The sequence below is a fragment of the Lynx canadensis genome, chromosome A1, assembly GCF_007474595.2.
Source record: "Lynx canadensis isolate LIC74 chromosome A1, mLynCan4.pri.v2, whole genome shotgun sequence".
NCBI classification, from domain to species: Eukaryota; Metazoa; Chordata; class Mammalia; order Carnivora; family Felidae; genus Lynx; species Lynx canadensis.
Window position 1 is genome coordinate 115,182,087 of NC_044303.2, and position 25,337 is coordinate 115,207,423.

Consider the following 25,337-nt stretch of genomic DNA (forward strand, 5'->3'; position numbering starts at 1 on the left):
TAGTTGAAAATCTTGCCTTCCTTTTCCATATCCTTATTTACTGAGCTGGTGTCTGGGATAGAATAGGTCATGTAGGGATCCTAGAGATCCCAGCATGGTCAACTCCTGTGGACATCCCTCCCAGGAGTGGTGTGCAAGGTGCTGCTGGGATCTGTCTCCCACCAGTGGACCCCCAAGGTAAAGGCCAAGTTGCCATTTGCTGGGTAGAGGCAACCTTTTTGAAGCTGCCCAGGCTGTGGTGTGGTGGCAGTCTACTTTTGGGGAGAATGGGAAATGGCAGCCAACCTTAGGCCCTGTGATTCTCAAGGATAGCTGTTTGTCTATTTGCTAAGGCTTGTGACAGAGCAACTTGTTAATGTGTAACTGTTAGGTATTGTCATGGTAGCTTTTTAACTAGGCCTCCCACTCCCCACCCCCGACAATTCCCCACCTGCCCACACCCCTCACCCTTTACTTTCTTCTTAGCTTAGTTTAACCTGTCTCTTAACGAAGACAGTCAATTAGCTGCCCTTTACTCAACTGGCACATTTGGCAGTGTAGAGAACATGGTACAAAACAGATGTTCATTTAAGGTTTCTGTGTCTGTCACAAATGGCTTTTTCAAGTTTCACTTGTCAAAATTGATTGCCTACCAAGGGAAAGCTTAAAAAAAAGACATTCACTTTGTACAGTATACACAATTTTAATAACAAAACTTTCCTGTACACTGCACTTTGTTACCACCCCCACCCCAGCCCCCAATATAATAGTATTTTCTTCCCAACCCAGTTGCCCACCTCCCAGCCAAAAAAAAAAAAAAAAAAAAAAAAGGCTCTTAAGGTAATTGAACACAATGTGTTTGGACTTTTAGTGTCCAGTCTCAGTGTTGATAAGAAGGTTCATCAAACATTCCATATATCAGACTTGTTTTTAGTTTATCAAGGAAGAAGAATAGGTTAGTTGAAGGAGTAGCAGATGTTTCTAAATGTTTGTAATAGCTGGATGAAAGCTTAACAGCCATTTTCTATTTGTTTTTGGCCATATTCAAGCACTATGAGTTTGCCCTAGGTTAAGAACAGAAATATTTAATTATCTATGAATGACTTTATCATCCTTAGTTTTTTTCTAGTTGAAGCTCTTTAGCCAATAAGATCGGAAAATCATGGCCTAAAACAGACTTTTGAGACAGGTCTGTCACTGTATATCTCTGTTAGGAGCTAAGCTTCTAAAAATATTCTTTTAAAATTTCATATAGATATCCACATTTTAGGGAGAGAATGGGGCATTATACAGCCTTTTATTCCCTGATAACCTGTGTAGGAAGTATGCATTAAGAAAATGATATGCCTGTTTTGAATTTTAGGTTTTGGACCTAGCGATACAGAGGGCTCATTTTTATTGGAAAGATGGAGTCTAGCTCTTGGTGACTAGCATTAGAATAAGCAGATGGATTTTAATAATTAGTGGAGTTGGAAAGTTCAATCAATTCCATTCATTGAATCGGTATAGAAATTAACTTAGGCACATTAAGAAATTACATGTGTTAGTGCAGATTTTTGGCTTAAAAAATTAGTATCTTTGCTATTTGATGTTGGCAGTGGGTATTCTCTGAGTTGTGTGTGGATTTGCAAATTTATCGGCCCACTCTCATTTCAGAAGAGTGATTGAAATCGCTGGCAAGCTACAGAAATGAATATAAACGGTTCCAAACAAGCTCTGGGTTACTAGGTGGGTACAGTATCATAGCCTTCTTAGCTTTTCTTTGTCCAGAGAGATTTAATTATTTTTCTGGTTCTTGATTAAATGATCATTTTCCTCTAACCTTGAAAGTGAAAAAAGGCCGGGGTTGGTGGGGGAGGAGGAGGTGCTGAAGAAGATAAGACTACACTGAAAAACAAAAGCCCTAACATTGTATTACCAGGATCTGCAGTGTAGCTGTGATGCTCTTCTACCCTAGCCAGTTGGTAAAGAGAGCACAGATGACTAACAGTCTCATCTTCAAACCTGTGCTGATACTGAAACACAAATAGGCCAAAATTAAATGGAATCCTGCCTTCTACAGGCAGTTGAAAAGGGAAGTTTGCACTTTAAATGGAAAAAGGAAAATGCTGTCTGGCACTGTTACTTTTCTCTGAGAGCATTAGCAAAAAAATGGAGGGCAAAAAATTTTACAGTTTTCAACTGGAAAATATTCCTTTGTGGCTTTGCTATGCTGTTCGCCAGAATTAATGAATGGCTTGCTTTTCCAATTTACTTTTCTATATACATTAAGGATTTTGTCAATTGGTGGTCCATTTTAGTAACTATAATCTTTAAGATTACTGTGGGAATTCTCAGCCAGTATTTCTCATTCTTCGTAATTTCAATTAATATTGGTTGTGGATGCATTGCTATCCTTCAGGGCTGGTGGAGTCTGTGTTCCGGGCCCAGTTGTATTGTGACAAAGCTGTGCCCAGACAAATGGCCATGGTTACCCTGATAAATGGGTTGGTAAATTTTAGCTCGTGGAGTTCTCATTTGTAATGGGGCTTCTGATCCAGCCCCTCCATGGGGAAGTAGTGAGTTGTGCTCTATGTTGTAAAATCAGCTTCTGTCTCTGCCCAGGCAGGCCCAGGCTGGTTTAACAAGAAATGAAATGCTCACCGCTCATGATCAGCTGAACACAGCTGGGCTGAGACTTTGCCAAACTAATCTATCCACCTTAAAAAATAGAGCACATTTTTACCTTAATAATTTGTGATCTCATCTGCTTTTTTACAAGACATGTTTTCTTTGAAATGTATTAAAGAAGACCCCTTTCTCTTAGTATTAAAGAAGAAAAAAATTATAATTAAATCTTGTGGGTTAAACTGTAGTCTTAGCATGTTTTCATTTCAATCCTGAGAGGAAAATATGCTCTGAATGATGGATATCATGTTAATGGTCATCTTAAGGAAAAGATAACCTGTTTTTTTTTTTTTTTTAATGGTTGTGGTTTTCTCTAAGGATACATGCCTTTTTTCACATATATTAAATGTCAGTTGTAGAAATGCTCATTTTTTCAAAATTAAGTCAGTGGTCTAATTTAATGGGTTTTGCTACTGCATACATGGAGCCTCATTTATGGAAAAATTATGTATGGATTGGTGACTTTCATCTAAATCCCAAATATGTCATAGTTTCTTTGTAGAAATCATAATCAAAGAAACAAAATACTTACGGCAGTTTTCTGCATGAAAAGTGTGGCATCGTTATCATTTGTTAATTATGGAATGTATCTATTAACACTTTCTTTTTCAGCTGCAGGACCCAGGGCCTTGCCCTGTTTGGTGCAGATTGTGTAGTTAACCTTTGCCTCACTCTTGGTTGCCTTTTTAACTTAAGCTAAACTGTTTCTGCGGGTCACATTTCAAAATGCTGCCTTTCTGTTTCATCCCTTCACATCCTTGTGGCTGCATAGGCATGTAGGGTATTCTCCCATGAGAAAGCTTGCCTCAGTAATGTTATTCCCTTCACTTAGAAGGAACTGCTCTTACAGTATGGATATGTATCTTTATTAAACAGTCAAATTTTAGCATATCATATTTAGAAAGTGATTTTTTTCTTGGTTCCATTGTACTGTATTCTAGTATATTCTGTTGCTAGCCGATTATTTTTAATTTGGCTTTTTGAGGTTTGAAGATTAGGAAAAGGCAGAAGAAAGAGGTTTAAACCCCTTTGTCAAGGCATCTTTGATCGTGGAGGGAGGGAGAGAATTGGTGTGTGTGCTTTCATACTACAGGGAGCAGGTCACAGGATTGTTAAATGGACTCAGTTTATCTCTTTTCTCTCCGAAATAATTTCTAAATCTTTTTTCACATATAAATGTAAATATAGGATTTAGTAAACTAATTAGTAAAATGATGATTTTTAGATTAGTTTAAAAATTGTCTAAGTGCCACAAAAATCAACATTTCCATTATAAGTCAAATTAGAGTTGTATAATGTGAAGTCAGTGTGATTATTTACTATTGATTTCATTGTAATGAGACCTTTTCACAATCACTTGGATTCATTGTTTAAATATATTAAAGAGTCACTCAGCTTATTAGAATTACATAAAGGGTTCTGATTTCATAATGTGGGCTTTGATAGTGTCTACTAACCCAGGCAAAAACTCTGGAAGAAGAGTGTTTAATATTTACCAGTCTTCAGCATACATGAAATTCTACTTCCCACACTGGCAATAAATTGTAGATTTGAGTAAATACCAAATTGTCATAGACGAAAACTTTGCTAAGCCTCCTTTTAAGCAGCAAGCCAGTTGTGGTTCTTGGGATGGAGAGCAGTGATCTAACAAGTATTGATCCATATCTTTTTCTGCTCAGTAGCTTCTTTCCAAACTGTTTTCAGTAGAAAAAAATAGCATATGGAGACCTTAGTGTAAATGTTTACACATGATAGTATATAATAATTACATACATGAAATGTCTTATTTTGAAATAAGCATTTTTAGACTTTGCAACAAGAGTGCAAATTAATATGAGCTTTGCTTCATATAACACTTAAAATATGGGTTCATTAAAAAAAATTAAAAATACTTCAACACTTCAAAAACTTAAGTCTCCACTTGGTTTGGAAAATTAGGCTTAATGTCACCATTGGTAAAAATTAGGTATGTATTTATCCCCTACTATGTAAAATAGGTTACTTATCTGATGTAATTTTTGATGACGGGTAGATATTATACTTCACATTCTTTGTATGGCAGCTGCTGACACTTGCACTGTCCATAACCATTAATGATGATGAAGGGTCCTTCATGGGTGGGTTCATATTCATTATACGGTCCTTGGTCTGACATGTTTGACATATGGAGTCGTGTTTGGGATCGGAGCTGCCTGTGGTTCTGAATCATTGAGCACTGCCTAATTCTTCTTAAAGTGGGAGGGCAGCACTTCCTGGAGATGAACACTATAAAAATAATAAAAAAGAAAGAAAACAATAAAGCCATTGTTCCTGTAATTACCCGCTGAGTGAAGATGGCATTGTCTGGTTCGGGAAAGTGTTCCTCAGTAGTAACTGCTATGCCTGCAGTAGTTGGGATTTCTTTGTCTCCCACATGGTAACTTGATGAGCTTATTCTTTTTGTATATTCAGTGGTTGGATCCCTATAAGTTGTAGCCATGGCAGTGACAGTGGTTGATAAATTCCAGCAGAGCTGAAATCCATGGACTGCATCTAGTATATCCTCTCCTTGGGTGTGGTCAGGACTGTGACATAGGATGGAATGTTCCCACCGACCTTGGAAACTGCCCAGCCAGGAGGCCAAAGCACATATTCGAGGGCTGCATTCCCACAGATTGCCAGAGAGGCCAACAGTTGTGAGGGATCTCAGGGAGTTTAAGATCTTGGAATCAAGGCTATTTAACTTGTTGTTATCCATGAGGAGAATTTTAAGATTAGGCATCGTGTCAAACACTGTCAGGTCGATGGCTTTGATTTCATTTCCAGTCAGGTCTAGCTTTTCTAAAGTGCCCCAGGTCCACTCCATCCCACATGTCAAGTTGCTAATTTTGTTCCATTGTAAGAAGAGTGTGTGCAGACTGCTTAGCCGTAGGAAATGAGCAAAATTAATCTTCGTCAGCTGGTTGTGCTCTAGGTGAAGCTCTCTCAGTTTGATTAATCCTGCAAATCCATTGCGAGCCAAACTTCGCAAACGGTTTGTGCTCAAATCCAGAAACTCCAGACTACGACAGTCCCAGAATAGGCGTACTGGGATAGTCCGCAGGGAGTTGGACCGTAAATGCAAGGTCTGCAGTTTCCGAAGGCCATAGAAGAGCTCTGGGTGCAGAGATGACAGCTGATTAAAAGACAGGTCCAAATTTTGCAGGTTAATCAGTTGAGTAAAAGTTGTGTTTGGTAAATAAAATATTTTGTTGGAACTTAAGATTAATTCCTTAAGTTTATATAGTCCTTGAAAAGCATCTTCTTTTACTGTTGAAATTTGATTGTGGTCTAAGTGGAGCCAGGTAAGTTGACTGAAGCTGGCAAATTGATCCCTTTCGAGCTCTGTGATGTGATTGTGCCTCAGGGACAGGCCCAGAGAGCCCTTGTCTGTGGCGTTTGGCACTGAGCGGAAGCCCTGAGAGTCGCAGTAGAAGAGCAGCTTCTCGCAGCGGCATTTGGGTGGACACGCCATACCCAGGGCAGGCAGCATTTTTAAAACCATACTCATTGCATATATTGCTGCCAGCATAGGGGCCCCTAATGGCCACTTGAAATGTAAGCCTGCAGAATATAATTTAAGGAAAACAAGAAGATAGGATATTTTTCAGCAGAATGTATGAGCTCTTAAAAAAAACAACATAACATTATGGTGAAAGATTTCACTGCATATAACTTATTTTTCATTTGCTGCAGAAAAACTAACCTTGTTAGTATGACTAGAACACAACTTAAACCATTAAGAAAAAAGATAAAGAATATTCTGTCATTAGCAGTATAGGCTTTTACCTAAATCTCAAAACCCAGAAATTTGACAGTGATCTCCCTCATAAAATGTGAATTTGGTGGCTTATTTTAGAAAGCATGATTCCTTGCTGACTGTATAAGACACATAAATGCATGGACTTACCCATTCTTCTGAGCACATTGGAGGCTGCATTCAGTCGCGGTTGTTAGACTCAACGCAGTGAGTCTGTAAAAGGCTCTAACATGCAGGAGCCTTTGACCAGTTTCCTGTTTTCTGTGTCCCAGGCTTTCTGAGTAAAATCATCCAGCAGGGTGAGTTATTTTTTCCTTAGGATATTCCTCTCGAAAGCATTGGTTTCATTTTCTCTGTCTTCTCTGATTCCTCAATCAGTTTTGAATGTAAGTTATTAAATTTCGTCCTCCTTTAACTGCTCAGCTGGTTAATCAAAGCTTCAGTCTCTCCTTTCCGCAGCCGTTAGTTCTCTCGGTCTTAACTTGTTGATGGCAGATGGGCGGCTTGTTGCAGAGAAGAGCTCCTGGAGCAGCATGAGTGCATTTACTGAAAAGCTTTTCCGAGAAACGGCACAAGAATGGAATTGCTTATGTGCTGCGACCACACAGAACTGTATATAGGCTGACGTCACCGGGTGACGTGTCTTTTGTTTGGGTTTTCCAGAAGCTTTACTGTTATAAAGCACCGTGCTTTTTAACAGTATCGGGGTCGTTGTAAGACCCCTTGATTATAATAAAGCGAGAAAGAGAGCTCCTGACTTAAAAAACATGGTATTCCTGCAGTGTATGAAGCAGCAGTGAGGTTGTAATAAAGGCTGCATTCAGGAAGACCCATCTGAACAGTGAGTTGGGATAGCAGAGTGATGATTTTTAATGCTTGGAAGAACCAGTGTTAGACTGCCGATTCTGCAGAGAAGAGATCATCTAAATGGGCAGGAGCCTGCACGATTTATGAAGTGCAGATTTAACGCCAGCCTATGCAAGGTAGTGCCTGCTGCTCTGGTAGTTTGGAAAGCTACTCAGTCACCTTGTTGTCATGCTTGGTTAAAATGGAAGTATGACTGTGATTTGCTTTATGTGTGTTGGAAAACTACCCAGGTGGGCTTGGCTTCTTTATCATTAAGAGCTTAACATCATAAACTAAGAATAAAGGGAGAAGGGAAGAGAAAAAGCTTACAAAACTAAGTATTTGGTTAGTTTGCTGGTTGAGAATTTAAGGGGAACTTGAATTAAAAAGATGGTCCTTCTCTGTCTCGTGTTACAATGTTTTAATCACAGTGCTGATTGAAAAATAATGCTGATTTGATCCTTACATGTCTTACTAGGAGAAAAGGTTAGGGTGATACTGTCATTTAATACTGTATGCCCTAAACATTAACAATGGAACAGAAGTGATTTAGGACAAGTGATAGAGCCTGGTTGGATTCTGGTACAATCCAACCTCAGAATCTCACCTACTCCTTCACCTGAAAGCCTCAGCTAATGCTGAGCATGATTGGGGCATTGTGGCACCCAGATAACAGAGCATTTGCATACTTAAGAGCTTCTGCTGGCACACCTAAGAACTGACTTTGAGTTGCACACTAACTGTTGGAATCTCTGGTGAATACAGAAGGTCACTCATACTTTGGACTAGGATTTTTGCTTTGGCTGTTATTACTTGACCTGATGGTGTCTTCTCCCCGTTGAATAGTGTCATCACTGTTCAGAACTTGGTTTTGAAAATTAAAGAACCATGATTAGTATAAATGTAAAGGATTTTTCTAGCATTAGTGAGAGTCCTATATTCAGGCCTGACAAACGTAATGCCTTTTACACATCGGACCTTATTAATTTGGCCTTCCATGGCAATTTCTGTCATAACCATTGGTGCTTAACCTTCGTGGGTCTTGTCTTAGAACTGGAGGCAAAAATCTCAAAACTACCCTTGGTGTCTGTGAAACCAGAACATCACTGACCTGTGGGCTTCCAGGGGCTTCATCCCATTGGGCAAGAAGTCATTGTCTTAAGAGGCATAGTTTCTATGTAGAAGGGTGCTACTGGAGTGAGGATTGGAAGAATCCAAGGTCCTTTATTCTGAGCGCTGTGTAAAGGTGCTATGAAAACAGCAGCACATGCTGGTGGATAGTCTGAATTCTCCTAGAAGCAGACCCCAAGAAGGATTAGAATTATTAGAGTTTTGGGATGCCTGGGTGGCTCAGTTGGTTGAGCCTCCGACTCTTGGTTTCAGCTCAGGTCATGATTTCACGGTTTATGGGTTCAAGCCTTGTGTTGGGCTTTACGCTGACAGTGTGGAGTCTGTTTAGGATTCTCTTTCTACCCCCCACGTTCTCTGTCTCAAAAACAAACAAACAAACTCTTAAAACCTTAATATTTCTCCGTCTCCATCTCCTTCTTCTTTTTTTTTTTTTTTTTTTTTTTTTAATTTGTAAAGTTCCTGGGAAGTACAAAAGGAAAGAGAAGACCATATGAATACTCTGAAGGCCAGTGGCGTCTTCAGACCACAGGGCAAGTCTGACACCTCTGAAAGAAGAGAGGAAGGAAAGATTTGACAGATAGTCTTAGACTGCAGTGCATCCCTAGGCCAGAGAGAAGCTTCCAAGCCAAAGTTGCCCATGAATGGAACCCCACATTCCTTGGAACAGGCCTGCAGTAGTACTCCCACCTTTTTCCTACATGCTGGTTAAGGAATGAAGGGAGGGAGAGGTCCTCAAGGATGCCGCTTGCCACATTGACCATCTTTTCCATAGTCTTGTCTGTCTGTAGGCTAGTAATTCTTTACCTGGTTCTGTAGACTATTTGCAGAATTCTGTTGCTTGTGCATTTTTCTGTGAATAAGATTTAACCAGACTCTTAAAGGGTCTGTGATCCTAGGTTACAGAATTTCTGTTCCATAGGAACTTTCTTCCAAAACACCTAAGGAGGGGAGTCTGATAAGAGTAGTCTCTTAATTTCTTTTTAAAGGAAAACAAGCCCTTGGATATTATAAGTGCCTTACTGAAGTCAGCTACTCTCTGATGGAAAACAAAAACAAAACCAAAAACCTTTGCCAGGCCGGAGGAACTGGATTAAATTCTTCCATGAAGTAACCACTTTACTTCCATGTGGAGAAAAGCATTAAAGTCCATTGGATTTGAGCAACCACAATTGGGATTGAGTTGCATATGATAATTTAGAAGGAAAAGCATCTCCTTCCCCTTAGACTCTTGGTTCCTTTCTCCTCTCTGGTCTGCTTGCCTACCTCTTATATATTAACAAATGGAAAATGCTTAAATTACATTATCCCAGCATTATTATACCAGATTTGTGGGCAAGGAAAATTGCTCAGAGAAGCACCTGTGCAATCAAGAGTAATTATTTTTTGATGCATCTGGAGAAGTGTGCAGTATTGCACTGCAGAAGTAAGCAGTAATACAGTATCACAGGACCCAGAGAATTTGTTCTGGGTTACAGGTCATCTTGCTCACTTGCCTTCTCTTTGGATTCAGAAGGTTCAGTCTTTGGAACCAAAGAAGATACAGTGTTTGTCTTAAAAGTTGGTGGAGTACATAGTTCCCATTGGTGGAATTTTGTATCATTTTTTAAAATCTTCATCTTTCTTTAGCTAAAAGGACTAAACAGAGACCCATGTTCTTTCTGAATTAAACGTTGTTTGTTTGTTTTTGGTTTCATTTTAGAACAGTTTTACTCTCCACACATATGCCTTTGACTTAATTAAAGTGGCAGTACAACCTCTGCAAAGTACTAACCATAGCTGTTTAAATTTTCACTGCTTTAGTTATTGTTCATGACAAGGCAAAGGAGAAGTAAAATCTAACTTGTCTCTTCTCTTTGTGAATGGTTTTAAGCAAATTGAGTGAATCAAGTGGTAGGGCTTAGGTGCTGTAGTTACATGCATGAAAGCTACTCTACATGAAAGTTTGTTTTTAATATGAATTACTGATTAGAGAGAATTATTTCTCAGCTTGGAGAAGCAGATGTACAGATATATACATGGAGTTTTCTGTTCTTTTGTAGGAGAGTGGAAGCTTAATTTTGCATTATGCTAAAAAGTGAAATGTTTTTTAAATCATGCCCAAATCCAAAAATTGTAATAACTCTAGCACCCGTGGTGTTGCACAAAAGGTGTCCTGGAGAAGTAATGTTAAAATAAATCTTCTTGCTACCAGTCTTGATTGATAACTTGGAGAAACTCTTCATGTTTATCAAAAAGTAATAGTCACTTTTAGGGTGGAGGTCCTGGATTTTGTGGGTCTCAGTATGTCCCCTTGTAAGAACCTTTCAGGGTTCTTATTTGGCCGTCTCATATTTGGGCCTACCTTAGAGTAAGTGGGTTTTACTAGCCTTCTTTTGGAGGGAGGGAGGAAGGAAGATGAGAGAAGACTACGGTAAATCCTAGAGTTGTTCACTGCTTTCAAACCGTGTATATTTGAAGGCAAATATGTGAATCTTGATTCGCTGTTTAAAAAAAAAAAGAAAAGAAAAAGAAAAATCATTGAGGTTGATGCTGAACATTAGCTTGTTATCTTCCCAAGAAACAAAGCATACCTGACAGAGGCAGATAGAGTTTGTTATGTAAGAATTGATGGCTTTACCAATCTATTGTATTGGATATTGTCTAAAGAGTAGTTGATAGTCACAGGTGGAGCCAGAGGATCTGAGAGCATTCAGAACACTAGGCTCCTACAGTGTTGGCACTCACTAGACCACTGTTGCATGTAAATAAACTTGTGGGTGGTTGGGCATCTTCCTTAAAAAAAAAAAAAAAAAAAAAAGCATTTTTTAAAACTAAGTTGTCCACATAAGGCCTCCAGAATCCTCCCCCCCTTTTTTTTACTAGATCTTTGTCCCTATCCCTGCCCTCCATTGATTTTGATTTTTAAAAGTCCTTTTGTTCTCTTCGTAAACATGATTGAGAAAGTAGTAAGAAGTAGTGGTGGCTTTGCTAGGGATGGTGAACTGTGTTCCTTTTGATGCTGTAACTTAAAAAGTTCAGGGGGCACCTGGGTGGCGCAGTCGGTTAAGCGTCCGACTTCAGCCAGGTCACGATCTCGCGGTCTGTGGGTTTGAGCCCCGCGTCAGGCTCTGGGCTGATGGCTCGGAGCCTGGAGCCTGTTTCCGATTCTGTGTCTCCCTCTCTCTCTGCCCCTCCCCCGTTCATGCTCTGTCTCTGTCTGTCCCAAAAATAAATAAACGTTGAAAAAAAAAAAAAAAAAAGTTCAGGATTTCTTCTAGCTTTGGAGGCATGTACTTTTTGGTAGTTGTTGCTGTTGGGGGTGGCAGGGCTAGGATCATGTGACAGCCTAATTTTGTTGTGCTAGAGTTATGTTCTGTGCCCAGGGCTAGGTAATTCAGCAATAGATCTTTGGGTGATACACCTATGTTGGACGTTAGGTGAGGGAAAATCTTCCGTAGAAGTTTGGGCACAGGTACATTTCAGCCATGAAGATCTTTTATTTTGTCTACCATAGACCTCAGACCAAATAGAGCTGATCTTAAAATCTTTTTTTCTAAAGTTTACTTATTCATTTTGTGTGTGTATGTGTGAGAGAGAGAAAGAGAGAGACAGAGAGAGAGAGAGAGAGGGAGAGAGAGGGAGGAAGGGGCAGAAAAAGAGGGAGAATCTTAGGCAGGCTCTGTGCTGTTTGCACAGAGTCCATGCGGGCCTAGAACTCACAAAACCATGAGATCATGACCGGAGCCAAAATCAAGAGTTGGATGCTTAACCAACTGAGCCACCCAGGCGCCCCTTAAAGTCTTGGTTAATGCACAGACTGACTGAAATTTGTATTGCCAAACCCTTTTCTTATTCTTGTTCTGCCAGTGGCTACCTCGTGTTCATGTTTCCCTCTCCCTCTGTACGTGGCAGGCTTCATTTTTAAATTCTGAAATATGGCTAAGTTTGGATTTGTCCTTCCTGCTTCTCCCTCTGCATTTACAAGTAGTTTTCTGTTTAGATATGTTTCTCATCCTACCCACATAGGTGGCCCACAGGTATACAAAAAGCCATTTGCATAGAGTAGAATTAAGAGTTAAGATATCCATTCATATTTTCTTGAAGAATCCCTTCCAATTTTAGAGGCTTTTTGACCCCATTGGGTAAATTTAAAAGGGTGAATTTGCATGTATATTGACTAGATGTTGGCAGTCTTCATTGCTGAACCTGGGAAATGTCATTCCCTTTAGAAGTCTGGAGTAGAAGGACAGCGACATGTGCTGAGACCAGCAAAAAATAAAAATAAAAAAAATAAAAAATTGAACATGTGATGTCATCAATGCAAAGAAAATCAGTAACAAAAATTTGGTCCAAAGAGAACAAGATCATTTCTTATTCTGAAAGTCTTATAGTATGGCAACATTATAGCTGCGGTTGAGATTAACCCGTATTACTGAAATGGTTCTGCTAAGGCTTGACATCCTGGTGGGAGTTGATTCTCTACTGCTGCTTCTTTGTGTGTGTGTGTGTGTGTGTGTGTGTGTGTGTGTGTGAGAGAGAGAGAGAGAGAGAGACAGAGAGACAGAGAGACAGAGAGGGAGAGTGTGAGATATGGGGTGTCTAATGGCTTCATAGTTTCCCCTTGTATGGCTCTTCTATAATATATGGACATGTAGTTTGTTTTGAGCCTTTTGGCTTTTGCAGACAGTGTAAAATGAATACCCTTTTAATATCTTTGCATCCTTAGGCAAGATTTTATATAAATTCTGAACCAAAAAATCACTAGGTTATAGAGTGTGTCTATTTAAAATTGATAGTAGTGCCTGGGTGGCTCAGTTGGTTGAGCGTCTGACTTCGGCTCAGGTCATGATCTCACAGTTCGTGGGTTCGTGCCCCGCATCAGGCTCTGTGCTGACAGCTCAGAGCCTGGAGCCTGCTTCAGATTCTGTGTCTCCCTCCCTCTGTGCCCCTCCCTGCTCATGCTCTGTCTGTCTCTCTGTCAAAAATAAATAAACATTAAAAAAATTTTTTTAAATAAATAAACATTAAAAAAATTATTTTTAATTTGATAGACATTACCACATTGCCTTCCGAAAAGTTTTAAACCATTTCATACTTCCCCCAGAAGTCTGTAAGTGTTCAGTAACCACCCCACCAACTCCTTCCCCACCCCCACAACATATTGTAAAATACCTGTGAATCTAATAGGTAAAAAAAGCTTTCTTTTCTTTGTTTCCCTTATGAGTAACAATGAGTACCATGTTGTATATAGGTGTATTGTCATTTTGTTCCTTTATGTGAACTGTGTATTTCATTTGCTCACTTGAAATTGGTCATTTTCTTAAAGATTTGTAAACTGTTCTTTTATTAAAGAAATTATTTTTTTCCCAGATATTTTGTAAGTATTTCTTCCACTTATTGCCTTTTAAAAGGCTTTACTTTATATAGGTAATTTTATTTTTATGTATGTATGTATGTATGTTTTATTTATTTTTGAGACAGAGAGAGACAGAGCATGAACGGGGGAGGGTCAGAGAGAGAGGGAGACACAGAATCTGAAGCAGGCTCCAAGCTCTGAGCTGTCAGCACAGAGCCCGATGCGGGGCTCGAACTCACGGACCGTGAGATCATGACCTGAGCCCAAGTCGGACGCTTAACCGACTGAGCCACCCAGGCGCCCCTATAGGTAATTTTAATGAATGGCAAAACTGATGAGACTCTTCCTTATATTAAATAAAGCAAACACACCCTTGACATATTATGTTCAAGATCCAGTACCTGTTGGATGAGCATGAGATGTTGTAAAATTGTCAGTAAACAAAGATTCCCTGTTAACACATTATCTTAATTAAGTAGGGCAAAGAAGATAAGAGCCCTTTAGAAAGTTTTTTAATTGTTGTTAATCAATATAGAAATCAGAAGAGTTCCAAGATTTATCAACTGTTCTTAGCCTGATATTCCCAGATAATGAGCATTTTAAAATCCTTCTGAAATATCCTCACAGTTGGGTCATCTTATTCTTTTTTTCTGGGTTATTAATAGTTTCAAAATTAAGGCCTTATTTTACGACTTTCATATACTTAGTTTTTGTATCTGTTTGCTTTAAATACTTGTTTGTACTTCTGTTAACTTTCTAACTTACAGCAGCTATTTAATGTGTAAGTATTAGCATCTGTTTTAAGAAAAAAGAGATTAGAATATCTCAGCTATATGCACCAGTTTGTGCTGGACTGTTTTCGTATTGGCTCTCTAACTTTTCTCCATCCTGGATTTTGTCATATTTTTCTCCAGAAAGATAAAGGAATAGTTCACATTTGGTTCTGATCTCCCAGGATTTGGTGGAATGGTGCCATAGATTCATTCACTGGACGCACTGTAAAAGTTTTCACTCTGTTTTTCCCTGGAAGTGCTGTTTATTTTGTACTGTTACTTTTTAGGTTGAGTAGGCTTTTGTAGGCTCACCTGGGAACATTTGTCACATTATTTCTAGGGATTAAAATGTACCTTGAGATGCCGCCAGCTGTGCCAGGGACACATTTCATACCTTCCTGAATGGGAAGAGTTGGGCTAGAGCCCAACTAGAACTAGAGTTGAGAGGTTGTAGGGTATGGATGAATAATTGTGGACATATGCACCAGTCACAACAGTGCAATAGTGTCATCTTTGGCAAAGGTAGGAGTGGTTTGGGGGGAGTTGTAAATTTGTTATAGGAGAAAAGATTACTCTTTGTGAGGCAAGGGTCTGGTCTTTGGAAGAAAAAAAAATGCTTGTTTTTTCACAGGTTACCACCAAAAATGGGGTAAAATCCTCCTGAAAAGTTCAGTTATTAATAATTAAAAAAAAAAATCAGTGCCTGACTTAAATGTAATCTTGTGCGTAACTTCCCCTTCTTACTCTGACCCACTGTTAATTCATTTAGAACTCCTACCAGGCCCAGCACAATACAGAGTATTGCTGAATTATATGTTGTTCTGAATTATTTTAGCTCAGATTGTAAACTGTCTGAAGGAAGGATTGTGGCTAGTCCTGCCTACTCCAGTGGATGCAAAGTAGGTGCTCTGTAAAAAGTGTGTCTAAATAAATAGAATTTATTATTTGGCCACGCAAAAGGCAGGTGGAGTGGCTTCTTTATGCTTCTGTTGAAGATGGATTTTGAAAGCCCTTTTGCTGTCCCTGCTAGAACTATGTTGCTAGAAGCCATCTAGCTAAGAAGTTTCTCTCCTCATTTCAGCTGCTATTAACTTGCTGAGGAGAACCTATATGTTGAAACCCCAAATATGCCTAATATTTTTTTCAGAAAGCCCTTTTGTCACTGGTTAGCAGGACAAATATGTCGAATATGAATGAACCTAGGTAGCCTCTCTGCTTAGATGGAATAGAGTCTCTCAATTAGGTAGGAGTTGAGAATCATTTACTTTAAAGGTTAAATGAGCACCTTTACTTTGACATAGCTAAAACTAGAATTAAAAGATCCTAAGACTTTTAATTTCAAAGAGAAGTAAAATCTTGTTTTACAAATAAGCAACCTTTCCAATTTCATCAAGCTCATTTTTAAGGTTGTAAGTGTGTAGATGAATGTGTACTTACCCCTATTTTAAATGATTGGAATTCTAAAGTTGCGCGCGAGTGTGTGTGTTAGAGGGGTTTTGATTTAAAAGGTGGTCTGTCTAGTATAAGCTAAAAGCTTCAGTAAATAACTGCTTCTGAACTGTCCCTTCCTGATCAATGAGGCATAAACTTTTATTTCCTACAGTAACAAGAAAGACAAATTGATTTTTAAGGTAGTTTGACAAGTACAGATTTAACAGATTCATAGTCTGGGTTGCATCTTAAAGTAAATTTTGCTGTTGGCTGTAATTCCCCTCAAATCAAGTTTGAGGATTTGCTTTATGTAACTTGCAGAGTAAATCCTTCTGCACAAATTGAGGAAATTTCTGGGGATTCGAGGTTACAAGGGGTTGGAGTTTTCATGAGGTCATTTAGCCCATCCTTTGGGTTTTAGATAGCCAATGTTTTCTGGAATAAATGATCTACTAGAAACATCCTAAAATGTGGCTAGGAAAAACGACAAACATGACTGGGAGAAGTTTTCTTGAAGTGTGCACTTGTGTGTCTAAGGAATGTACTGAGACTTTCCTCATTAAGGCATTAGTTATGAGGTCAATTTGATTTTTAAAAAATTCAGTTTTAGTCACCTTTGCCTTAGATCCTGCTCTTTTGATCTTTGAGATTGTAACTAATTATATTTGTCAAGTTATTTTCTGACTGAAGGCTATGAGTAAATCACAGTTTATTCCTGCAGGTAGAAATTCTCATACTTCAATCAGTTTTGTTGAGATCCCCCCCCCCGTTTTTTTTTTTACTTATTAATATTACTGAACTACTTAACTTTATTGGCAATACAGAACTATTGGGGGAAAAGATAATGGATATGACCCTAGCCAGATTTGATAGTGAACGTACTAATTTAGCACTTGTATTTCAACTCTCTGTATTCCTAAAATCCCGTCTTGTCATCTTTTTGTCCTCTGCTAAATAGCCTATATTTCTTAACATTTCTTCTGTTTTCTCTTCTTACAACCAATGGAGATAGGGGCAGAGGGACAAGTGTCATTGTCCCCATTTAATAGATGTGGGATAAGAGAGAAAATGAGTTAGAAATGTACATAAAAGGCACTGAGAAAATATGAAACCACATCTCTCCATCCCAACTATTCACCTGCTGTGCTGGCTTGTGTACTGATGGCATATCTATACCAGAATGCCTTGAGGACACCCAAAAGTAGAACAGTGGGTTAGATTCCTTTGTCCATTTGTATCTATCTTGTGATTACTACATGTTTTATTTCACATTTGTTGGCTGGGTATTTAGTAAGGAAAAACTTTTAATATACTTTATAGTCTGACTCACCTGATGTCTTACCAAGATATTTCCAAGCACGTGGCTAGTCCTCCCTGGGGTAACTTAACTTTATTTCCTTTTCTCCCAGCTACTATCTATTTTGGTACTGCTTAAAATGTTCCCGGATGCAAATCTCAACCTCCTGAACCCTGGAGCAATGCCCATTTACATAACTGTCTCAGAGTGACTAATACATTCTTTCTGTGCAATACAATTGGATTAAGCTTAGCCCAGAACTTAAAAATATATGGCTGAAGAAATCTTACAAAGCATTCTTGTTCGAGCTACATAATATACATTATTTACTCTGACCCATCATGGTACATCTTAACTTTAAAATTCATTGTTTCACATTGTTTTGGTCCCAGGTGCCATTTTTCACATTTTAACATTGTTCAAATCTCAGAGTTCATCAAAATCAGGTGTAATCTCTTCTTGCTTGCAGTTCAAGGAGAGCTGGTTCTTTCATGAAATTGGTGTATGCTGAACCCTGAATTAAAATATTAAGTTTAATTTTTCAAGCAGAAGCATTTAAGTGAAAGTCATATCTCCTGGATTCTTTTATTTTGGTTAAAATTCCATCAATTCTCACCATCAGATAATGTGGAGCCTAAGAATTGTAAGGTTAGGTTTTTATGAACAAAGTCACATGGTTCTCCCCTGCCCTGCCCGCATTTATTTCCCAACTTTGGGCTAAAAAAAATTGCCTTTTTATTTACTTTTTATTGTATTTTTAAAAAAATTTTTTTTAGTGTTTATTTTTGAGAGAGAGAGAGAGACAGCATGAGTGGGAGAGGAGCAGAGAGAGAGGGAGACACAGAATCTGAAGCAGGCTCCAGGCTCCGAGCTATCAGCACAGAGCCCGACGTGGGGCTTGAACTCACGGACCACGAGATCATGACCCCAGCCGAAGTCAGATGCTCAACCGAAGAACCACCCAGGCGCCCCAAGAAATTGCCTTTAAAAAAAAAAGTTGGTTTGGGGCACCTGGGTGCCTCAGTCAGTTGAGCGTCTGACTTCGGGTCAGGTCGTGATCTCATGGTTTGTGGGTTTGAGCCCCGCGTAGGGCTCTTTGCTGACAGTTCAGAGCCTGGAGCCTGCTTAGGATTCTGTGTCTCCCTCTCTCTCTGCCCCTCCCCTGCTTGCGCTCTGTCTCTGTCTCTCAAAAATAAATAAATGTTAAACAAACAAATGTTGATTTGAGCAAGAATAGCTATCAGCTGTAATTTTCTTATTTTCCAGGCTGGACGTAAAGAAAGAAGTGATGCACTCAATTCTGCCATAGATAAAATGACTAAGAAGACTAGAGACTTGCGTAGACAGGTAAGCTGGGAAAAAAAGTGTCAATTGCTTTCCTAAGTTCTCAGTTTTGTAGTTTTGGTTAAAATTCTAGGAAGTATTTGGCCCATATATTTTACTGGGGTAAAAGGATGGTTTGTCACAGGAAACTGCCTATCTCTATTTGGTAGCTAATAAGGTTCTAACTAGCTAATAAAATCTCTTGGGGACCTGGAATAATGGAGTCCCACTGGGATGGACTGAATCAATTAGCTTTAGTGTGAAAAGGATGTACAGGTAAGAAAATGAATTTCAAACGACTTGGGGACCTGTGAAAATACCCTGAAGGATCTTGTGGTACTAGATTACATACAGGAGAGACAGAAATTGCTGTTATTTGACTTGCCCCGTTCTGATTACACACTTGAAGTTCCCTTAGATCCTTGGTGAAGATGTGCTTCCAGTATAAATAGGTGGTGATAAAGATGTTTGGGTTGCTCAGTTTTCCAAGTTAGTAAATACAGAGGAAAGAATCTCTTCGTTTGTTAAATCAAATGTATTATGTATGTGATAAATGTATTATTTGTATGCATAATGTGATAAAATTAGTAATTTTATTACTAATGTGATCAAATTAGTATTAAGACTTAAAAAGAAGTTGCAATGGGGTGCCTGGGTGGCTTAGTCGGTTAAGTGCTCGACTCTTGATCTCATCTCAGGTCTTGATCTCAGGGTCATGAATTCAACTCCCTCATTGGGATCCACGCTGGGCATGAAGCCTACTTTAAAAAAAAAAAATTGTAGTAATAATAGTTTCCAGACTTAATAGACATTTTATCGTTCATGTCTGATAAAAAGCAAAGATGGAATGTGTCTTTGTTTTTCTTCTAGTGAAGTCATATCTTAAACGATTATAAAGATAACCGTTAATAGGTTTAAGGTTCATAGTGTGCTAACCCTGTTCAGATAAGCCAGAAAGTACTTAATCCTCTCTTTTCACTTTTAGTTAGGAATATAATTGCATATGTTCCAAGGCTATGTGTATCAATTCAATCCAGAGCTGTTTTCTGTTCAGCTTTGTACTATTCCTTTAAGAAAAAAGTTTTAGTTTTGTAATTCTCCCCAAAAGGGGGATATTATCTTGAAACTTAAGATATTGTTGTTAAAATGCTATAACTATAGTATAAGCATTATCTTTAGGATCATGTTTCCTCTGTCCCATATTATATAACTTCATGGCTTACATGAGGGATCCTCATATAAGTGCAGCCAGGCTATCATGAGCTTCCACTAAGATTTAAAAGTACCAGAGAAAAAAGCAGTCTAGTTTCTTAGTAGAAATAAAATCAAATTTTTACAATTTAATTATTAGCTACGCAAAGCCGTCATGGACCATGTTTCAGATTCATTCCTGGAAACCAACGTTCCACTTTTAGTATTGATTGAAGCTGCAAAGAATGGAAATGAGAAAGAAGTTAAGGAATATGCTCAAGTTTTCCGTGAACATGCCAACAAATTGATTGAGGTAAGTGTATTATCAGTTTCATTAACTGTGTAACTTGGTGAAGTGTAGTGATTTTTAATCACATTATTTACTCAGCTAAAAATTTTAGGAAGCTCATGTAATATACAATCTGTATAAAATGAAAGTCTTTTATTATTACTTAACATCCATCCCAAACTACCATTTTGGTCAGTTTACATTAATTCTGTACATTGTTAAATATAGATGGTCCCTATCCTAGAAACTTAACATCTCCACTTAATGTTAATGCAAATAAAGATAATTACCTACCTGAACTCAAAAGACCCTATAAGAAGGGCGTCGTGTCTAGAAGTTGGAGAAATTTCATGGCTTACATCCTAGGCTGCATCCTGGCAAATTACCTAACCTTTTTCAGTTCCCATTTCTTTTCTGTAAGATGAGGTTACTATTGATAACTCTCTTGGGATTATTTTGAGGTCTAAATCTAATAGAGATGATGTATGTCAAGTGCTTAATTTTTTGCCTGAGACATGGACTCAGTCCATTCATCTTATTTTAAAATTGAAGAAACATGCTGTTAATTAGATACGGTTGAACAGTAAAAATCTTCATATAAGTGCTTGTTTTGTAAGGTGACAAGAAAAAAGAGAGGTGAATTGCTATTTAATTTCCAGGTAAGTTAGACTTGATCCTGCCTTTTAATAAGTGAAATTATATTATTGTTCAACTTATTCATTATTATTTTATCTTTAAAAATTGACATGTATAGTAAACACATACCGAAGTTATTTGATTTTGTAACCTTAACGTAAAATATCTAATATTTGGAAAAGATATTCCGTAGACCATTTGGTAATTTGCTTACTACGTAAGAACAGAAAATGGGCCTTTTATGTCAAATGTGTTTCTTGTGCATTTGGATTTATAGTGATATTAGGCCAGGTTAATACCGTTAAAACGTTCCAAGGAAAACATCAGTAATAACATTAAATGCATTACGAATTTTACATCTAGTTTTCTTTGACTATTAAATGTTATTTTGACCTGAATTAATTATGTACAGAATACATAGGTCAGTCTTCTATTCAAGCTAATGATTCTCTCATTTGGAGTTAAGAGCAGAAGAATATCATTTTGTGTCTCCATTAAGCATTATCTTTTTCACAAGAGTCACATGATAGCATGGGGTGTACCTCCAAATACACAAAGATTGTCTTTAGGAAGCCAACCTCCTATAAGTAGCCTACATGTTAGAAAATGTGCCTGCAAGAGCAAATGCAGGGACACTGCCAGCCCAAGGCATGGGGTAACAAGTACCAGTAGTGGAATGGGAAAGGGCTCAGTGTGGTCCCAAACCTCAGAGGGCAGCCTTTGTCAGTACTGCAGCTGGAGGACTCTTTATTTGGGCCTGCATTATCATCCTCATCCAACACAACTGATGCTTGCTGAGCACCTACTGTGCACCAGGTATATTCAAATACAATGTATTTTCTATAATACCTTTCTCAGGTAAGGAAATTGAGGCTTAGAGAGGTTAAGTAACTTGCTTTAGGTCCTCCAGCAGTGAGGACTGTGCCTTTTGAGCTTGCTGATTTAGTGAACACTGAGAAGCATTTGGTGGACCTGATGGCCCTGGAGACCTTGCTTCAGGAGCTTTGTCCATGCTTCTACTTTTTATTTAATTCCAAACATCTCTAACCAAGGGCCCCTTAGAGTTTAGAGTTTAGTGTTCCCTATCACGACTCAGTTCTGACCCCTTTCTCACCTCTTTCCTCTCTGTGCCCTCCCCCCCACATCACCCTCCATACTTATTATATATGTATTAAATGGCACAGCCTTTTTATTGCTTGAGGCACAAGTAAAGGCTTTGTAGTACCACTCTCCAAACAGTTAAATTACATTTATGGTAATAGAGATACTAGGATATATAATTGCATATGTGCTTGAAAAGGAAATGAGTTTTTAAAGTGTTGTAGAAGGCTCCAATACTTGACTCATGGCAGAACTTTATTCTTCAGTGACACGGCTTCTCTTCCCCTCATGACTTTTGTGATTTAAGTATTACTATGAACACTGAAAAAGTGAGGGACTTTTTTTGAACAAAAGTGAGGCGCTTCATTGTGATTGTTTTGTTACTTCCTTTCTCTTCATTCCTGTTCCCTCTTAAATTGGAATAAATGTCAGCTGACATTGATTTTTGTGGTCATTTATAGTTTTTCCTGGGGTTTAGGAGAAGAGTTTGTGGGAAAGTTGAGTAGAGCTAGTGGTGTTAGGCCACTAGCAGAAAAGGAGGGGGCTCTGATTCTGCAGCCATTGAGAGTTCTGCCAGGTATGTTTGTCTTTCTAAAATACTGCATTAAAATTCTGTGCTAACCATCTGCAGTTAGCACAGGCCCCACAGCAAAAGGGCATGATCCCCAACAAGATTGCCCTCACTGTAGATGTCAGCTGCCTCCTGTACTAATGACCCAAGACGCTATAAATTCAGGAGTTTCCATGATCCCCCTACAAGACTGCCCTCACTTCAAATGCTGGCCACAAGTTTGGAGGGTCCCCAGGCTACCCATACCCTGACCCACTGGCTACAAATATGGGGCTTCCCATGGCCCACTTCAGGTGTGATAATGTGCTAGAACAACTCCTAGAACTCACTAGAATGCTTAGCATTACTTATCTAGGAGCCCACCAGGAGTTACTTCATTAACATAAACCATCAGGGCCAATGATGAATAACAGAGACACTCCTATCATGATTGAAATCTCATGGATATGGAAGAAGTTTCCTCCCAGGAAACCAGGACAAAAACCAGACATTCTTTATTATAGGACACCTCCCCATCTTGAAGGAATGTGAAATGCCTGGTTTTTAGGTCGATTGCTATACAGTCATAAAGCTACATGGAAGAGGTAAGACCGTGCTGGTATTTGTTTCCTGTAGCTTTATGTTTGGCCATTTACCTGGTGACTTACCATTTTTCTTACCTGGTTCTTCTTGCATTGTTCTTTTCCTTGGAGGTTCTCCCCCTTGGGAGCTAGGTTTTCTGCTCTCTCTCAGGAAATTGGGTCCATCTCTTCACACCTCAGTGAGTGTTTTTTCCTCATAGAATCATAGATTCTCATTCTGGTACGTAAAACCACTTCTGTGTAACATCCATGAATCGTTACTTCTCTTTTCTTGGAGTGCTTCTGTAGTGGGAAACTCCCAGGCCTCACATTGCACTGGTGGGTTCTCTGGTTGTTAGCAGCAGGGAGCCACACTCTCCTTCTCTGCAGCTACTTCTGTCCATCTTTTTACTGGTGTACACAGTGAATTGAGAGGAACCATAAGTGTAAATACACACCTGATTTCGAAGATATGGTATGGATAAAAAAGAATGTACAAAACTCATTAGCTTTTTATATTGATTACATGTTGATATGGAATATCTTGGGATTAGAAACACCAAATTATTTTTGCTAATTTCACCCTTTTTAATGTGGCTACTGAAAAAATTTTAAATACCTAGAACCTTTCAGCCTGCCACTAGAAATCATTCTCGACTGAACAGTTCTTAGTATATAGTTGGCCGTTTAGCCCATTTAGAATCCCTGTATTTTTATCTTACTCTAAATTACCTAGGTAAAACATATCTATATTATTTCCAATATCCCTTTTGGTAACTTCCATCATTACGCTATTAATATTTGGATAACCATAGGAAGCATAGTTTATATTCTAGCAGGTTCTTTGTGGATTCCAGCTGCCTTTCACCTTCCCACAGATTTTTTTTTCTTTTTCTTTTTTTCGCCCCAGTTTTCCCATGAGTATTTGAGTGGTCCCATGTATCAGATAGCTGCTCTGTGGGGTTAGATGCACTCCTCTCATGTCTGATCCCTCAGCTGGGTAGTCTGATTTATTGAGTGTTAGAAAATGTGTTCTTTAGCATTGAAGTGAAGCCAAACATGTCACCACCTTATGTCCTCTGCACTGCTTGGGCCCTCTGCCTGGAATGTTCTGTCCTCTTCTCACCCCTCATCCCACAGGCTTTTGCTCAGATGTTACCCCTGCAGAGAGGCTCTCCTGGATCCCTCATCCCCTCCATTCCACCTTCCACCATTTTTTTTTAACCCTGTCATCTGTTTTATAGCCACCATAACATTTTTCACTATCTAAAATTACTGGGATTGTTTTGTTTTCTTATGTTTTCTGTATCCCACCCCATACTCTAATAGAATGTAAATTCTTTGAGAACATGGGCCTAGAACAGTGCCTGGAACAAGTATGTGCTCAGTAACTACCAGATGAGTGAGTGTACTAGTTCTCAGGTAATAAACATTTAAGTCACTGAGGTGCTCAACCTTCAGATCCCTGGACTACCATCCCTGAGGATTCACACTTACTGGTCTCAGAACCACACTTTGAGAAATTCAGAGTTCTGTGTTATGACTGAACACCATTGTTATTAAACTTGATATTCTTCTCATTCTGTATCATGTGTATATGAGGGAATGAAATGTACAATCTTTTGGGATGTGAAGATGAATGGGGAAATTTGGAAACTTTTTAAAAATTAGGTGACGTTGATTTGAGCAGTATTTTCATTTGCTAGCACCAAGCTTTCAACAACCAATAGCAGATTTTCTAGAGTTGTGGGAGAAAAAAAATTATGATGGAGTCTCACAACAAATATTTACAGTGTTCCTGATATGTCCCAGTCACTGTTCTAGACACTAGGGAGATGGTAGCGAATGAAACAAAAATCTCTCCCCCCATGAAGGTTATGTTCTACTAGAGAGAGGGAAGCAATTAAAATACATTTATATAGTATGTGTATTTTGTACAGTGTGGTATATATGGTGCTGAGATGATATGTGAAAAAAGTTAACCGTTTTATCAGTGTTTTAAATGGAAGCAGAGCTAAAACTGTTATTTAAGTAGCATTTTAATACATGACCAAAATAAAATTGGAGCAGATGTGTTGGCACTTGCTAACTTGGTTTTTGGAAGTCTTATTTATTGCATTAATAGAAATACTTTCTTCCCAGACCAAGTAAAATAGTATAAAAGGGTTATGTTTTAATTTGGGGTGTCATGTAAAGTTGCTTCAAATATATTCATAGTTTCTGAGTGGTATTAGGGAATAACACCCACTTAGAAATGGAAACCTTTTATGGTACCTTCCTTGTATATCACATGATGAAAATACAAGATGAATTTCAAGACTAAAAACCACATACTGACTCTTAAGTTTTTAGAACAGAAGCAAATTCCTCCAGTCCCTCTGTGTGCACAGTTAGTGTCAGGAAGGCTGTGTGAGGCTGGCTGCCGATTC

The 25,337-nt window shown here is 38.6% G+C and overlaps 2 protein-coding genes across 2 annotated transcripts in view; one reads left to right on the forward strand and one right to left on the reverse strand.

Annotated features, from left to right (window-relative positions):
- CTNNA1 (catenin alpha 1) overlaps positions 1–25,337 on the forward strand; it is a 179,983-nt gene that overhangs the window by 114,846 nt on the left and 39,800 nt on the right. Inside the window, exons 8-9 of the mRNA XM_030319218.2 lie at positions 18,504–18,584; positions 19,912–20,064. Coding sequence (XP_030175078.1) covers positions 18,552–18,584; positions 19,912–20,064 — 186 coding nt within the window. The 5' untranslated portion in view covers positions 18,504–18,551. The remainder of the gene's footprint in view (positions 1–18,503; positions 18,585–19,911; positions 20,065–25,337) is intronic.
- Positions 4,246–6,642, reverse strand: LRRTM2 (leucine rich repeat transmembrane neuronal 2). The gene is made up of 2 exons (XM_030319231.1): positions 6,575–6,642; positions 4,246–6,228 (listed from the first exon to the last, which is right to left on the reverse strand). Exons 1-2 carry the CDS (start codon positions 6,576–6,578, stop codon positions 4,682–4,684), a joined length of 1,551 nt encoding a protein of 516 aa, XP_030175091.1. The 5' UTR covers positions 6,579–6,642; the 3' UTR covers positions 4,246–4,681.